This window comes from Solanum verrucosum, unplaced genomic scaffold (assembly GCF_900185275.1).
Source record: "Solanum verrucosum unplaced genomic scaffold, falcon-dt-bn FXZP01000205.1, whole genome shotgun sequence".
Classification (NCBI taxonomy): domain Eukaryota; kingdom Viridiplantae; phylum Streptophyta; class Magnoliopsida; order Solanales; family Solanaceae; genus Solanum; species Solanum verrucosum.
In genome coordinates, this window is record NW_026019950.1 from 15,322 (window position 1) to 33,094 (window position 17,773).

Sequence of the window (17,773 nt, forward strand, 5' to 3'; positions counted from 1 at the left end):
TGTCATGAATTATTCAAGAATTGTGATGACACTACAACACAAGTTTCTAATGATCAAGATTTCTTCTAATGTCATGAATTATTCAAGAATTCAGACGATGCTACAACACAAGGAGTTGTAAGATGGTTATTAACAATTGATACGACTAAATCTTCAGGGACAATGATATGTAGCTGGGCAGAGCATGAAGTTCCGAGGGTACAAACAGATTGCTGTCCTGTCTCTTTACACCCACTGTCACAGGCACATACATCCACAGGAAAAAATAGGGGAGGGAAAAGTAAAGGAAAAAGGAAAAAAAAAAAAACAATCACTCCGAGAAATAAATTAGCTACACAGATTTGGTATGCACACTCCACCTTCTGGATTTTGCTGTTCTTTCCATATCCTTCCAGTAACTCGAAGTTTTAGCTCCTTTCGATCCCCTCCAGAAAAGAAAAGTGCCATGTTACGTTGGATTATTAGACCATCATGACTGTCCCTGACCTTGCGGTGGCTATCTCGAACACTTCTTGGTGTTCCCTCCCATATGAGCTTTCTACCATTTCCTCCTACTTCGAGACTATAGCTGTAATTGCGTGCCTCCGACTCATCACCCATAAATCGTAGAAATGCCATATAAACAGGGGCCATACCAAGCTGGAATGCCTCAAAGTGGAGACAGAAATACTGTCCAAAACAATGGAAGACCTGAGGAAGGAGTAACAAGGGTTGGTCAATGAGAATGAACTCGGATATGTCAACATGTATATATAAGAAGAGAGAAAATGACATTATGCAGAATGCAGGCAACCACAAGATGTCTAGGCAGAAATTAAAACATGTCATGCCTTAAAATTCATCCCTATCTATCTTGTATCTGTATATATAAAAGTTTTTTTTTGAAATTGGTAACATAATCTGTATTTATAAAAGTAAAATGCTACAGTACATCTCCTTTGACATCATGCAGGCCATTTTTTTAAATTTGAAGATCATCATAAGGATGTCATTTTTCTTTATTTGAAGACCATCATAAGGATGCCTTTCTTCCTTCGTTGATATTCAGAAACTCAATATCCAATAAATGAGAGACGTGTGACCTTCAACAGAATGATATAATACTGTCCAATGTATTCCTTAAGAGAATCTCTAGGAAAGGATCTACCTATCAAAGAAAACATGAGAGAAAATATTGCAGAAAGAGAGAACAAGATAATACAGGGTATTCCCAAAGCCTTAAGAAATGGTCATGGTATAATTTGGTTATCCACATTCTCCCATGTCAATAATTCATCCACAGAACTTTTATAGGTCTATTTCTTAGCATCCTGATTGTTAGGGTGAATAAAAGGATACTTGAACTTTCATAAACCAAAACAGCATGAAACATATAACACATGAATCATGATGCTATGCTCAGAATCATTATTGAACTCAAAAAAATTTAAAAGTTGATGGACTTACCGTCAGCATCCATGTGGCATTTTCTACTTCTCGAGGATTTGATTTCACGTAGCGATGGTTGAATGTGCATCCCGTGTGCATATCCACTTTGTGATCATCTCTTAAATGTGAAACCAAATAAGGGATGTCACCAGTCACTGAACATTCTGATCCAGCATATGGGCAATTGTATGGTCTAAAATTGCACAGTGCCTCATGCTTGAGCTTACTGTAATATGGGAATATTTCTGGGCATCCCAAAGAAAAATATTTGCAAGGCAGTTCAAGTGACTCTGCAACCTTCTCCAGTGCTAAGCACCTTATATCACCAAGCTCTTGTCTACATGTAGGACATCGATTGTGCACCCTTGTTTTGCAGGTAGAACAAAGTGTGTGCCCATTGTGACACTGCAAAATAAACAAACTTTTAAGTCTTTCACAACTGTAAGAACTCTAATTTTACAGAAATGAACAAATGCATAGACGCTTGTCACGGGTCACCCAGCTTATGCACCACAAACTATCATCAGAAAAATAATTTACTTGCAGCAAGGAGAATCATAACAAAACAAATTTTAACAAATGAAGCTCTAGGGAAAGGAGAGGACACATATTTGTTAGTGGTTATACAAGCCCAGCATTCTCTAAGGACATGCTTTCCGCTCTATATGATGTAGGAAAGCAGTCTGCAGTTATAAGATTTAGCCAGCAAAGCCTTCTTTTACTAATTGATGATAATTTGGTAGACAAATTGCGAATCTACTCTACCCTACGCTACCATCTTTCTTCCTTATGATTCAACCACGGCAGATATTTAGTCAACTGCGGTTACACATGACAAGTTTCCGACTTGATCTCAACAGAAAACAAACTTTATGCATTTATTCTATAAGATACAAGCAATGTGAATTTCGATCGAGTTGCCTGAAATATACTCTCAGGTTGTACCAACAGGCTTACAAAAATGAAACAAAAAGACAGCACCTATATATGCTGAGGAGTTCCTATTTCTGCTCATAGAGTTCCTATTGAATTAGTATTAAGCGATGTCAAATTGCAATGAGGTCACCTGAAATATACTCAAAGATTATACCAACTTACAGGCTTCCTATAAATAAACTAGAAAGACGATACCTATATATGCTGATGTATTTCTATTTTCGGCTTATACAATTCCTAGTGGCATTCGATATTTCCTGGAAGACCATAGCTGAATTACTCTCACCGAGAGTACCATTTGCATTTATAATTTATCCAAGAAAATTTGGACATATGATAACAGGGTGAAACAACATAATTTACCTTCGTAAATTGCAGTTATACAAACACATCAAAACTTTTAAATACAGTTTCTTTTCCACCTTCTCAAGCCTCTCATTTTCTTGTCCAGTGAGGAGGAATTTCATGTAATTATTTATTTACCATTGAATGGGGTGAAGGCGGTAGGGGTTATGTGGTTTGCCATAGATTCCCGACAGAAGACTCATTTCTTTTCCCTGACAACCCTATCCTACATATGTGAACAGCTATAGTACCAAGTTGATGCAACCTTCTAAGACTACACTAGTTTGATCCTACACAATGCTAAATTGGTAAAAGCCTAAAAGGCTGCACAAATCTCAATCAAAGACAATGAGATTCCAAGAGCATTAATAAGCAGAATATGACTCTAACCTATCTACGCAGCTGGCAGATGTTACAACAGTGTAACTCTCCCACAGAGCTGCTATACTAAGACATTAACAAGAGTAGACTATGTTTTTCATAATAGTGGTGTTTGGACCTATTATCTGCTCACCTAGACTGTTCCACCGTGTACCTACCATGTCCACTAGCATAACTATCAAGTAACTCTGCCACCAAGACTTAAACCGAGAGGAAATCACCAAGCAATTTTTCTTTTCTCAGATAAAATTTGAACCCTGGTCTCACATCATTTTCACCCAATTCATTGACTGTTATCCCACATCTTTGGGTGTGAGGGGCTGACAAAATCTTTCTCATTAATCCATCTCATGGAAGGATTCAAATTAAAGAACAAAGTCATAAGGCTAATATGTTTATTCAACAAGCAATAAATCATCTCACTTCATATTCATGAAAAAAATCAACTAAGTTGATTGCAAAACAGTTAAGTACAGTGGCCTTCATTTGGCGAACGCCCAACAGTCAAAAAGTATACAGCATATCCAATAATCTGCAGTCATTTTTGAAAACTCAAGCTGTTACAAGTTGATCATCAATCCGTTAAACATTCCGAAATTGATTAAAACCAACTCAAATTCTCCAAAAAAACTCATCATCCTCACTTCCTCAGCATACCACAACCAAAACTATCAACCCCCATTATCATGCTTCTACCTCAATCTAAAGTTTACAATATTTCTAAAGAGTAAAAAGAGCATTTGAAAATTCTAATAAAATCAACTTTAACTTTAAGGTTAAAATAGCACAAAGAAAGATCAACATACCATTTCCAACACATTTAACATCATTTTCCATCAACAGAACAGCAAGAATTAACATTGAAGACATAAAAACCCAACCTTTACATAGAAAAAAACGAAAACAAACGAATCTCACAAATAGGAAAAGGGACAAAACCCAAACAAACAAACAAAAAAGAAAATACCTGATGAATTGGTGGATACATAGAATTGGTGCAAACGGGGCATTCAAGCAATTCATGTACACTAGTAGGGGCAAGTCCGGGAAGAAGAATATTATGAGGTTTTGCAGAAGAAAATTGATGATTATGATTATGAGATAACTGGATCTCTTCATCTTCAATACCATCAGTTGACGAAACACACTCAATGTTCTCCATTTCCATTGCTCCTTTACAAAATCTGAAAGCAACCCACTTTGACCCAATTATCAAATAGAGAAAAAGATTCAATCTTTCTCTCCACCCAATAAATTTCAAGTCACAAATGGCGCATATCGCAAAATTCACATTTCTTGATATATCAACGGCAAGAACAAGAAGAAGAAGAAGCAAAAGAAATGAAATTAAAGATCGGCAACGGATTCTGATGAAAGAACCAAATCAAACAAACTTTTTTTCTCCCTGAAAATCCCCCACCCCCCTCTTCTTCTTCCTCTCCGGTGGCTCTAAATTTCTGTTAGAGAAATGAGGATCACCGTCAAATTCCCGACATAATTTGTTGTTAGATACTTTATCTGACGGCTACTGATTTTTCTTAATTCCTGTTTTTTTTTTTTTTTTTTTGAAATAGAAATGATTAATACAGAAAACTATTGGCTATTTTAATGTGATTGTTTTTGGGTTCTGAAATTCCCAATACAGCTATTTGCCTATTTGGTGCTTTTTGTTTTTGTTTTTTGGTCTTCAAAAAAGAGGGGAAAAAATAAAAATATTTATCAGTATTTTATTTAAGAACTGCTGGATAGAAAAATAAAAGGTGGGTCAGTATTTTGCCTTTGATTAAAACTACCTAAACTTTGATTTAAATTTTAAAATATATATTTTATCTTGTTGATATAAGATAATTGCAATCTATAGCATTATGAATATTCTAATTTTAATTTTTAAATATTAAATTAATTAAATTATCTTTTGAAAAATGAAAAGTGTACTTAAAATTGAGATGGAGAAGCATAATGTGTTTTTTTATATACACTTCTTATTTAATTATAATTAGATAAGCTTTATTTTCATTTGATTTATCAGTTAACTATATTATACTCTTTTCGTACCCCATATTAATCATCACATTTTTCTCTCAACTCCCATTTAGAAAATTACAAATAAGAAGTGTTTTTTTCCACTAATAGTATTTTTAAAGGTAAAATGAAAATAATAATAATATTTTATTTTTATAAATTAATAAGAATTTGGGACGAATATTTTAAACAATGTTGACAACTAGTAATGAGATTAATTAGTTATATTTTAAAAAGAAAAAAAAGAGTAAAAAGTTGCCATTGATGATTGTCTCAAACTGTTTCAATGGTATTGATGGAGAACAAGGTGAAAATAACGAAGGCAAGAAAGCGTGAAAGAATCTTTCTTATTTTTGTCAATCTAATAAGAATCCTAAACAAAGTTCTATAATTAATTTAGAGTCCAAATTATTATATAATACTTTTTTTGTTATTTTTATTTAAATATTAATAATATGTGGATATATTAGAGGAATAAGTATTTCTAAAAATGAATCGACGATGTAATTCTCTTGTCCATTGTTAGTGAATAGAAGTTAATCTCTTCCAATCGTAGACATTGACTCATTGAGTGTGGGAATATAGAAGTCATTTTTGCCGGCTTGAAAAAAAGAGAACTTCTTGGTATTAGTATAGGTATTGTGGTGTAGTGACAAAATTGCTTTATCCTTAATTAAAAGTTTTGAGTTTGAGCCCTAAATATTGAGAAAATCTTGTTGGGAGCGTCACCCTCAAATGACTTCTGCAGCGCAAAATCTGAATTTAGTCAGATTCTAGTTCACGCCAAATTTAATCGAACTCTAATGCGTGTTCTGGATGCACCAAATGGAAAACCAAAGGAAAAACTGTGAATAGCTTAATGGTGGATACATAAAAGAACAATTACGGTTTAATAACGGCATGATATACATACATTTATGATTAATTAGGAATTAAGTCATACTTTGGTACAGCTATTATCCAAATTAAGCAACAAATGTAAACAATCCAACAACAAATAAAAATTTAAAAATAAAAAGATTTATTCTTTATATGAGATGGCCGGTGCACTGCAGGTGATGCCATGATGTAGAATTGGACAAATGATTAAAAAAAATCTCTTATTTCCCACGCTTCTTAATTAAATTTAATATCAAATGCAATTTGAAAAAAAGAAAAGAAACAATGATTACAATAAAATATTATATCTGATAATCGATGTATTAAAAATTAATAGATATTGATACGAATAAAAGTATAGAAAAGCACAAAAGTAATATAATAACCATGGAAGGATAAATGTGATAACGCTCAACTACGTAATAATCATCTACTATCCTAATTCATGTCCTCCATAATCTCCTATCTAAAATCACGTCCTCGTCAAATAAACATCACTTACAACAGTGTGTGTCACATTTTCCTGGCAGACTCAACCTTATTATTTGCAATGTTTTGTGGGTAGAATCACAGTATTGTCTTGGTCTCTCAGTTAGCAGTGTTGTTTGTTACAAAAAAATAATTTCCATGCACTAAATTATTTTCTCTCATTTTCTATGATTACTCTATTGTCTTAGCCAATAGAGTAAAGTTACCAGAAGGTCACTATTTAAGCCTTGAAAATAATCTTTGATAGAAATGCAAGATAAAACTACATATATGTAATAGATCCTTGCGGTTGAATCCTTCCCCAGACCGACCTACGCATAACAAGAGCTTTAATGCACCGATCTACCCTTTTACTCTATTGTCTATGCAACAAACGTGTTTAAAGTGAGTCTAGATTCTTCTCTTACATCAAAAAGCCTACCCCTAACAATTTTTCTTTCTATCGAGATTTTGTTCAATTTATTTAAAGAAACTGGCAAAAGAGAAGAGAAAAGGACGATAATGAGAAATTAAATAAAAGAATATAATCTTTTGAATAAATTTTTTATCGATTTCCCCAATAATTAGTGCACGAGGTTGTTGTCAATATTAGTCACTCAATGATACAATTGCTTACATCTTTTGCTTTCTAGAGAGACCTCTCTCACCTTTGCGTGCTCATCTTTCCATACTTTTACATAAATAAAAAATGAAATCTTATGGTTTAAACAAATGACAGAATGTGAGTACCAAACATATCATCTTATACACCTCATCACTCTCCAAATAAGGGTCCCCACCAAAAATTTCTTTCTTTTTTTTAAGAAAAAGATTTGAATTGCAGTGTCCAGTAATGCATCGCTTCATTGACCAATAGACTATACCTTCATGCCCTCACCAAACCTTTCCTCAAAGTGATAGCTAATTGGACCGGTGTCCAGTAATTCATCGCTTCATTGACCAATAGACTATACCTTAATGCCCCCACCAAACTTTTCCTCAAAGTGATAGCTAATTGGACCGGTGTCCAGTAATTCTTCGCTTCATTGACCAATAGACTATACCTTAATGCCCCCACCAAACTTTTCCTCAAAGTGATGGCTAATTGGACCGTTAGGAAAAACTTCACAAATAGCCGCTTTTCGACCCTGTAAGTGAAAGATAGCTGATTTCATGGAATTTTACTTATGAAAATTGAAACTCCAAGACAAAAGTAGCTACCCTCTATGCACAGAGTCCAGAGAAGGGCCAAACCACAAAGGTTTATTGTATGCAATCTTACCCTACATTTCTGTAAGAGGTGGTTTCCACGGCTTAAACCCATGACCTCCTGATTGCATAACAACAACTTGACCAGTTATGTCAAGGCTGTCATCTGAAGAAATTGTTTTTTTTGCTAAAAGAAGACTAGAGCATAAGATGCATATTCTGTTCAAATAAATAGCCAAGAGGAAAGTTGAGAAGGGTGGCACTTTCTAACTTCAGAATTATATATATAGCTAGAGCAGATCAAAGAATAAATAGCAAGATAACAGTAAAACACAACAAAATGCAGTATGAAAGTACATTGAGCTCTATTTAAATAACATTGTTTATTTGAATTTAGATTACTGTACACAATTGAGACCAGAAATACACCTCACAGAACATTTACAAAGCAACAATGGAAGGAAGCTCCTGTTCCGCCTCATGGTCTCCATCAGACCCCTCCATGTTTGACTGTAGTAGTGCAACATGAAAAACGTTAAATACTATAATTTGACACTGTATTTGCAACATAAAATACTAGATCATGCCAGGTTAAACTTACCTCAGAATCCTTTGATCTATTCTGTGGGAAGTGTTGGTCAAATGCACCTTTGCCATAAAGGATTTTACCCCCACATCCTCGTCCCTCAGTTCCTACAGACTCCTCATCAACTACAACGGCATCTATTACATCATCGCCTGTTCTGACATCAGGAATCTGCAAGACATAGAAATCAGAAATATGCTGGCAGAAGGAACGACAAAAGGAAATAAAATAAAGGACAAGCAAGTTTGAGGGAGTCCAGCAACAGGCTACAGTTTATTTAGAATGCATCTATCCAGGCTACTATGTATTGTTTAGATGATTCCCTCTAAAATTTTGATGATTGTTCTGTTTATTAGTTACAAAAAGTTTGTCAGCTCAAGGTTTCACAGTATACTTGGTAAAAACCAAGAAGTATTTGCATTAACTCAGTACATACTTCATAATATAAACATACACAGAACTCAACCTGCATGCTCTAAGCTCAATCATAGATTCAGAATTTGAAATAAGCACCATGGTCTGATCAATTTTATTTTGAACATTACGTTCAGCAATATAATCCCCAGCCAAAGAAAAGCTAAGTTTCTCAGGGGCGAGTGTCTGATACGGGTGTGGATCTAGAGGTCAGATCCTTCGTGATCTAAATTTTAAAATTCGGGGGTATGGATACGAATGTAGGGATTCGGTTAAAAAATAATTCAAATATCTAAAAATCGAGTTATATGTCTAAATTATGAGACATTATGTGGGTAGCTTTCAAGGTATTATGAGGAAAAATATACATCAAGAGGAGAATGCCAGAAGGTGATATAAGGAAAATGACTGACAGAAATTTCTATATACATGGTACTCCATCTTCTTCAATTTTACCTTTAACTTTTGTTTTGATTACGGAAATCTTTGAATCTGTACCAAATTTCTCCGTCAAGTATGGTCAAAATACCCAAAACGGTTGACCAAATCGGGTCTGGATCCCACACCCATACCCATGTTGCGGCACCGAAAATGAAGAGTCTGAGCAACTTAGAAGAGAAGTAAACTAAAGCAAATGTGTATTTGAATATCATAATGTTAAGCAGTGTGCTTTACATAATTAACTAATTCATTTCCAGGTCAGCATAACAACTGTAGAATGTAAATCTGAACAGTCCTCACAGATGCCGTAGGTCCACAGAGAAAAAAGAAGAGGAAAAAAAGGTGTACTACATACCTCATACATAGCATCCATCAAAATGTTCTCCAATATGGATCGCAATCCACGAGCACCAGTATTTTTAGATATTGCTTTCCTAGCTATCAATCTTAGTGCTTTTTCAACGAAATGCAACTTTACCTGAGAAAGAAGTCTCCAAGTATGAGAGAAATAACATTCTGATAAAATTAACGGGAACCTAGAAAAGCTCCAACCTGCTCCTTGCCCAAATGAGACAGGTTCTAAAAAAGATAAACTGATGCATCTTTCTGCATAGCCGAAAAAGATCTTGAGAGGCAAACACTCACCCCGTTCATTTGGAACATCTTTTTGTACTGCTTCCCTAGCGCATTTTTTGGCTCAGTTAGAACCTGCAAAGAACCGAAACAGTGAGAAGAGAAAAATCTAAATTTGCCATATAGTAAAATACTGAAAGATTAAACCCAATGGCATAACTTTAAGTACAAAAAATTCCATTTTATTCTAGCAAAGGAAGACGCAGTTTCCCATACAAATCATAATAATATGCACAAGGCAATTAGTGCCCAAAGAGCCAAGTTACGGGAAACATTAGTCATTACCTGCACAAGTTGATCCTCAGTTAAAGCTGACAGACTAACAAGGATGGGAAATCGACCGACAAACTCAGGTATCAGACCATATGATATTAGATCACTACTTTCAACCTGCATAACAGGAGGATTACATACTATGATTAGTATATACTTCAAAACATACCATAAAAAAAAGAAGTTAGAATAAAGAGCTAAATTGGTCATAAAATTATCCATATTTCAAAAAAAAATAAAACTTAATATTTAGAAATTACATGAAGTACTATATCGGTCAGAACTTTTTCCATATTAAAGTGGCAAAATAATACATTTCAAGATCTCAGTCAAATATCACTTTATTTAACTGACATCAAACAAGCCAGAGGAAGTAAATGAAACACAAGCAAATACAACTCTTTTTTCGAATTGGTTAAGTACATACAACTCTGCATATGCTCAAACTACAAATAAGGGAAAAAACCGAATTCTAGAAAAAAACGTGTTGAAGATGCAGAAGAATAATGATAACTAACAGTAATAACACAGTTTCACATAAGTGAACTAATATCTCAGTTCATCTTGTTGCATACATTTGACTTCATTTGATGCACATGTAACTAATTTCATTGACCAATAAGCACAGCAATCCATAGATATCAGTTTCTCAATGGAGCTAACATGGATGCTACATCTATGATCATGCAAAATACAACCACAATCAAGCTAGAAAAACTATTAGTATATGTAGTTCGGAAGATTTGCTAAGCTGCAAGGGTTCAGAAGAACTTACTGTCTCCAATAAAGATGACGTCACAGCAGCACTTGTAACACCACCAGTCCTCATGTTTGTGCGAACTGGTGCACCAAATCCTATAGAAGAATCTTGGCGCCTGAAAACATGAACAAGTATATCAGGAATAAGGTTAATATCAGACTAAAGGGAAGAGATAAAACTATGACGCGGAAGTAGTAAGACCTTTCAGAGATTGTTTTCTCCAAGTCAATGAAGGCTCCACCACATATAAAGAGAATGTCTTTGGTATCAATCTGTAATGACGAACTTAAATTAGTCTATAAGAAAAATTTTGTTCAAAGATATATATCTGAAACATCAGATCAATTGAAAAACATCATATCAACTGTAAAACTAGCATGCTAAAAGAAAAAGGGTCATCCAACGATATGAAAAGCGCAAAGAGTCAACAAATAACTATGAAGATAAACTTAGACAAAAGAATCAGTCAAAGATCTCTTAACTAGTTCTTCCAGAACAATTATCATCCACCCACTAACAGAAGGCCAAATGAAAGAGTCACTATACCCTAAATTGCTCGGACTTAGGTGCGGATATCTAATGCGGATGCAAATCCGAGGGTCGTATTCGGCAAAATCTAAATTTTAAGATTCTGGGGTACGGATCTAGACATGGATACGGGTGCTGGGATTTGGCTAAAAATCCAAAATTATAAAATAGAGCTATAAAGATATTCTAATTTATGAAAGATCTACTAGGTCGTCTTTCCTAAGACCCCCAACTTCTTTCAAGCTCTTTGATTCTTCCCCTCAAAAAAGAAAAAGAAAGTCATTCAAGACCTTCCAGCAACTCTCCTTACAGATCATTGCTACTGTCTACCAAAAGTGGGAGCACAACCGCTTGAATTCTTAGCTTCTTTCTGTTTGGCTTGAAACATGAAACAACGAATATTGACCAAGAGGAAAAGCTAAAAAAGAGACAAAAGGACTATAATATTGAAGGTATGCCATTCCTCATGTCGTTAAATCTATTTTATCTTTTATCAAAATCTCAAATTTCCCCCAAATTTGTCCATGGAGTCTGGTCAAATTATCTGATGTGGGTTGATCGAATCCCACATGTATCCCGCACCCGTCTCGTGTCAACATGGGTGCGGCAGCAAAAATGAAGAGTTTGCGCAACTTAGTACCTCAGTTATGAAATCAGTAAATAATTACGAAGGAAAATTAATTCATCCTAAACTCAAGATCATAAGCACATCAATTTATCTTATTAGATACAAAATTTTATCCATTTGAAGACATCCATATAAACTGTTAACACTACAGAGCCAAGAAATAAACATTTTTTGTTCCCAGGACACTCCAGATTCTTCTCGACTGCGAATAAATATCTTAATCTCAAAATGAAATGTATTTATAACTTACCTGAATATTATCCCCTCTAGGGTGCTTCCGAGCTCCCTTCTCCGGCACATTGACAATCTGCAACAGAAATCTCATTGTTATTGCTAATTTTAGGATAAGTAACAGAAAGCTAATTATAGTAACAATCAAATGACATAACCATTATTTTTTCCAATCATTACCACTGAACTATAGATCAAACCATGATCCAATATCGCAAGTCTAGTCCTAAAAATAGTCAGACCACTCTTTGATCACAACAATTGGTTTGCATATCTGGAGGTCATTTGATAAGGATAGATAATAATAGAAATGTGAAAATGGAAAGGAGAAAAAAAGAAGAAACCATTCCTTGCTTTTCTGAATGCATTCGACACACAAGATTCATGTAATTCCAATAAATATCTTCAGAACAGAGAAGAGAGAGGAAAGAATATTAAAAGAGAAAACCACCACTACTACTTCTGGAATAAAAGTATAAAACTAGCAGAAAGGGTAAAAGGACTCGCAGTTAGCACATGCAGACTGTTGCAGGAAACCCAAAAAGGACATGAAACAAGTATCAAGGCCACCAGCAAGATAAAAGTTAATTTCATAGAAGATGAGCTACATTTAGCCAGTCAGTGGGATCTAAAAGAGAGCACCTTATATAGTTTGGTTAGAAGCAACCAACACTAAGCCTCCAACTCTCAAGTGATCCTTCCATAACAGCCAGGTTATTGTCATATACAAAAGCTATTTGTCTAGATCTAATGTTAATGAGCCATTAGCAGTCAAAGTTGCTTCTACATTTGCAACATTAAACAACATCCACACTTGGTAACAGATTGTGGCGATCTACAATCAATTCACCATTAACAAGCAAAAACTAAGCTATACACTTACTGTTCCTTCAAGCATCTTCAACAATGCCTGCTGGACGCCCTCTCCTGAAACATCTCTACTAATGTTGAGGCTTTCAGCCTGGAAATATCGGTATAAGAGGAGGAATCAGCTAAACTTACACATGAGAAGTCGCTAGTGAAGTTTAATCTGAAAAAAAAGAGGAAAAAAACACTCAGTAAGTCAACATTAACCTTTTTCGTGATCTTGTCAACTTCATCAATATACACTATGCCTTGCTGAGCAGCTGCTACATTGTAGTCAGCAACCTGCAATAATATCAGACCAGAGTAATTAAATGACAACTCATATCAAGGGTAGAAATCACTGGAAATGATGCGCAAAATCATGCATTCTGATTAAGAAGAAAGAGCATTTCACAAGTAGTAACCACTTCTCTCTCCTTCATTTCTAAGTTCGCTTAGTTAGATATTGCAGTGATCTCTGGAAAAAATGTGACAACATTGTATGATATGCAAATAACTAGATGCGTAGAAACAGAAAATATTATAGAAGCACAAAAAAAGAGGTCGCAGTTGGTGTTATAGTCTTCTAGACTTCTGGCCACCTAATTGCTAAGGGACAAAAGATCCTACATCTACTCCTTGTACTAAGTCTTTTGTTACACAAAGTTCAAAAAGCTCCGGTAAAATAGGAAATATACTAGAACATTTTCTTATATTCAGGGGCTTCATCTGTCACATTCTGCAAAATCATCAGATAAACAGTAATCTGCATTATATCCTAAAAGCTAGTTCTAAAGCATACACATAACTTGGCAAGGATGCTAGGATAGCAATGATGATTTTTCTTTTTCCCCACCTAAAAATCTCAAGACAAAGAAAACGAGAACAGGAAATAGAACAATAAATTAAAGATAAGAGACTCAACAGGTTTAGTACTTACAGTGAGGAGCTTATATAGAATAGATTCCACATCTTCCCCAACATATCCTGCCTGCAGACAAAAGTACTATCATTGACTGAATGTTTCGGAACAAGTATACCATTATATGGAAACCCACAGCTTCAGGACTCTTATCAAGGTGACAACTATCTCTAATGGGAAATTTACCAATATGTACAGTTCGGCTAAACTTATTTACCAATATGGCTGAAATATACAAAACCTGTACACTGATTATGTATTTTATATGTATAGTATACTTAGATATACAAAACCTATAATTTGTTGGCTATTTTATAGTCTAGATCACCCAAAGGCATTGGACTGTAATTATCCCCATTTTTACTGATAACATCACGTGGTTTCTGCTACTCTACTTCTATGAAAGACTTCAGCGATTAAGCTCTGGAAACAGGGTAAGCAAGGAATAGTAAACATGCTCAGACCAAATTAACCTAGCCACCAGGAAATTCTAGTTATTTAATCTCAAGATAGACTAAATTAACAGTGGCATCTCATTTCATGACGGCCTAAAGTTCGGATACCAAATGTCATCGATTTATACACATGCTTAGGTGTCAATAGTCTTGGAATATCAAAATGAAGAACAGCCTTTCTATTTTTGTCTTCAGGCTCATAGTAATAACCCTCTGAAAAGTAGACTCATGAAGTTCCATAGTTCCAGAAAGCTGAACTATGAAATTTGGGTTTGCCTAATCGTCATGAGAATTGAGAGCAGCTATTCTTTATTCTCCATCTTCTTACAAGCTCTCACTACTTTCAACTTCTTTTCTCATCTTTCTCATTTCAGCTTCTAAGGAGAACCATTACCATAATTTTGTCCCAAAAAAGTTCCTCACATGCACCAATCTACTACATGGTCTTCAATGCCAACACTAGTGCTCAAAACACTTTCACCTTCAATAGATGAAGACAGATCTCCTACATTCTACATTTACACTGGATCAAACTCAAAACCAGCTCAGTTGTAGCTTCGAAAGAGCTAATTCAGATTTCTCACCTTGCACGGATTAACCCCGACCTCAAACAGACTATCTGCAAACGGTTTGCAAGGCTTATGGGATCTCCAATCTTCAAATTTCAAACAATTTAAGAACAACAACATACCCAGTATATTACAAGTGTGATCTGGGGAGAGTGGGGTGTTCCCAGACCTTATCCCTACCTTTGTGGGGTAGCTAGGTTGTTTCCAATATACCCACGGCTCAAGAAAATTTCAAACAACTTAACACACTATATATGTGCAAGAGTGACAAATATACAAGGATAGATTATGTATTGAAATCAGAAATTTGGATTTTAAGGACAGTGTTGACATATTTACATTTAAGGGAACAAGATTTAGAAAAATATAGATTCTATTAAAAGATTATTAAGCTGAGAGTTGTTTCCTATCTCTACCAAGGTGAAAAGGTAACAACATACCTGAGTTAGTGTCGTAGCATCTGCTATAACAAAGGGAACATTCACCAATCGAGCTAAGGTCTTGGCAAGTAAAGTTTTCCCTGTCCTTGATATGACACAAAATACTCAAGTGAAAAAGTAATTTTTATTAAATTAAGGATCACACTTTTAACGACATGATGACAATGTTAGAGCTCTATTCATTCACACCTCCCCCTCCAATGAAAAAAGCAGGGAGACAGGATAAGTTGATGGGCTAAAAGGATAAAAGATAAAAGGAGAACGACGCATTAAAATTACATAATCATAGTCAAAAAGCAAAATTTATGTGGCACCCTAATCATCACAGTTTTAGCTTTAATATACAAGTCAAAGTTATTTACATATCAGCCCACATGTATAGCTCTATGATATTATGAAGCAGAGAATGATCATTAGCTTGAGACCATCATATCACCAGTATAAGTAAATGGCACCTCACAGTGTCTTCAGAAAAATTTCACAATTAAAAAGAAAAAGAAAGCAGGAGAAAGGGGGAAAAAGTTTCTCTGTTGATGAATCTAAAGTTCCATACTTCAAAGTTCAAGGGCATGTTTATCTAAAATACTTCTTTACCACATTTTAGACCTCAAGAAGCGCGCAATGGACAATTGTAAAGATTACCTGAACCTGTTGGCCCCATTAAAAGGATGTTACTCTTCTCAAGCTCCACAGACTCATTTTCTATTCCATCTGTTTTTTCACTACTGTCATTTCCTGCAGGCCTTGGTACCACATTTAAACAATACATTAGAAGAATAGATAAGGTATAGGAATTTCCATCTCTGAGTTCCAATGGTCCAAATAGCTTCATCTTCCATGTCACATGGAGAAAACATAAAATACAGGGAAGGGGGTAGGTGAAAAAACCATCGGAATTATGCAGTGTTCAAAACTAACCACTTATGTGAAGAGTCATTATATATTCTCTTGTAATGATTATATACGGCGACAGACAGAACCTGCAATCACAAAATGATAAAGAAAGTCACTCTAGCAGCTCAAGAATAGTCTCTTTTTACTAGATCTCAATCACCCTTGGACACAAAATGAGCTCTTGTATTCACATTATAATCAATGAAGCAAGCATAAAAATCAAAGACTAGACTATCTTTATCTATGACTCAACGGGCATCCAGAATTATCAGTTCCAAAAGGTAGAATTTTAAAAAAGATTACCTTTTTAGCTCTCTCCTGTCCAATTACAAACTTATCAAGTCCTTTACACAGTTGCTTTGGTGTGGGAAATTGGGTACCCAAATTGGATCCACCCCAAGACCCATCTTTTGACCCAGAACTAAACCCACCTCCAGAACCCGAACCAGGACCTTCCCCTTCACCCACCTGAACAAACTTCACACCAGGACGAACCACAATCCCCTCACCAGGTGGTTGCCAAATCTCAGGAGGTTCCCCATAGTTACTAGACATACTAATTTTCTCCTTACTCTTCCTACTTGAATTCTGTGAATTCTTAAAATTATCATAACATCGGTCAACAAATTCACCACGAAACGATACAGACTTGAATAAAGAAGAACTATGACCAGAATTTGAGACCAAATTATCCCATTTGGTTCGATTACACAAATGGAAATTGGGTAAATGACCCGTGTGAAAATCATTGATGATAAAATATCTGAAGTGGGCAATAGCCATAGAGGCCGTATGTCTCGACGATTTCGATCTAAGTACAGCTGCCATATCGGCTTAGTTCAGTGGAAACTCAACGCCCCAACAAAGAAAAACAAGAAAACTAAGTAAAGATTCTTTCTTTTTATATGTCTGAACAAGATACAGATGATTATGTAATGAAATCTTCTAAAAGGGATGTGGGTATGGGTTACAATTTCAAGATTTGAGGTTTGTCGGAAGAGAGGAGACTTTTGTGGGGTTTGGGAGATGACCCATCAGACAAAGAAAACTGAAATTAAGAAATTCTTGTTTACAGAGGATTTTGGTAGTGGAGGAGGAATGAGGATTTTCTAGAGCAACACAGAAGAATTAAATTTTAATATCCAAAAGAGTGAAAGCAGCAAGCAAAGAAATGAAAGTTACTTTCAGGAATATCTACATGATGAAGTGTTGGGAAAAAAAATCTACAGGAAACAAGTAACGATGTCGTACTGTCACTCTTGGTTTCTTGATTTCTTGATTTCTTGTCATTCCTCTTGTTTTGTCTTTTTGGTATGTTAGGAGTGGGGGAGGGGTGAAAAAGGTAAAATATTGACTCTTGTAAAGTGAAATTTATAAAAAATCGAATTTAATTTAATTTTAAAAATTAGTTAAATTGACTATCGTAAACTGAAACATGACAAGTAAAAGTGAATGTTGTACTTTCACTCTTGGTTTCTTGATTTC

At 35.1% G+C, this 17,773-nt stretch overlaps 2 protein-coding genes across 2 annotated transcripts; both read right to left on the bottom strand.

Annotated features, from left to right (window-relative positions):
• Positions 1–103: 103 nt before the first annotated feature.
• On the bottom strand, positions 104–4,584 carry LOC125813919 (E3 ubiquitin-protein ligase SINAT3-like). Its single transcript, XM_049493395.1, has 3 exons — positions 4,058–4,584; positions 1,447–1,833; positions 104–690 (listed from the first exon to the last, which is right to left on the bottom strand). Exons 1-3 carry the CDS (start codon positions 4,256–4,258, stop codon positions 328–330), a joined length of 951 nt encoding a protein of 316 aa, XP_049349352.1. The 5' UTR covers positions 4,259–4,584; the 3' UTR covers positions 104–327.
• A 3,425-nt stretch (positions 4,585–8,009) lies between these two features.
• On the bottom strand, positions 8,010–17,605 carry LOC125813801 (CLP protease regulatory subunit CLPX1, mitochondrial). Its single transcript, XM_049493268.1, has 15 exons — positions 16,592–17,605; positions 16,313–16,374; positions 16,037–16,137; positions 15,395–15,474; positions 13,949–13,999; positions 13,237–13,311; positions 13,046–13,123; positions 12,182–12,238; positions 10,977–11,047; positions 10,791–10,890; positions 10,028–10,132; positions 9,755–9,817; positions 9,465–9,587; positions 8,270–8,425; positions 8,010–8,178 (listed from the first exon to the last, which is right to left on the bottom strand). The coding sequence occupies exons 1-15, from the start codon at positions 17,114–17,116 to the stop codon at positions 8,110–8,112; spliced, it is 1,716 nt and encodes a 571-aa protein (XP_049349225.1). The 5' UTR covers positions 17,117–17,605; the 3' UTR covers positions 8,010–8,109.
• Positions 17,606–17,773: the final 168 nt, after the last annotated feature.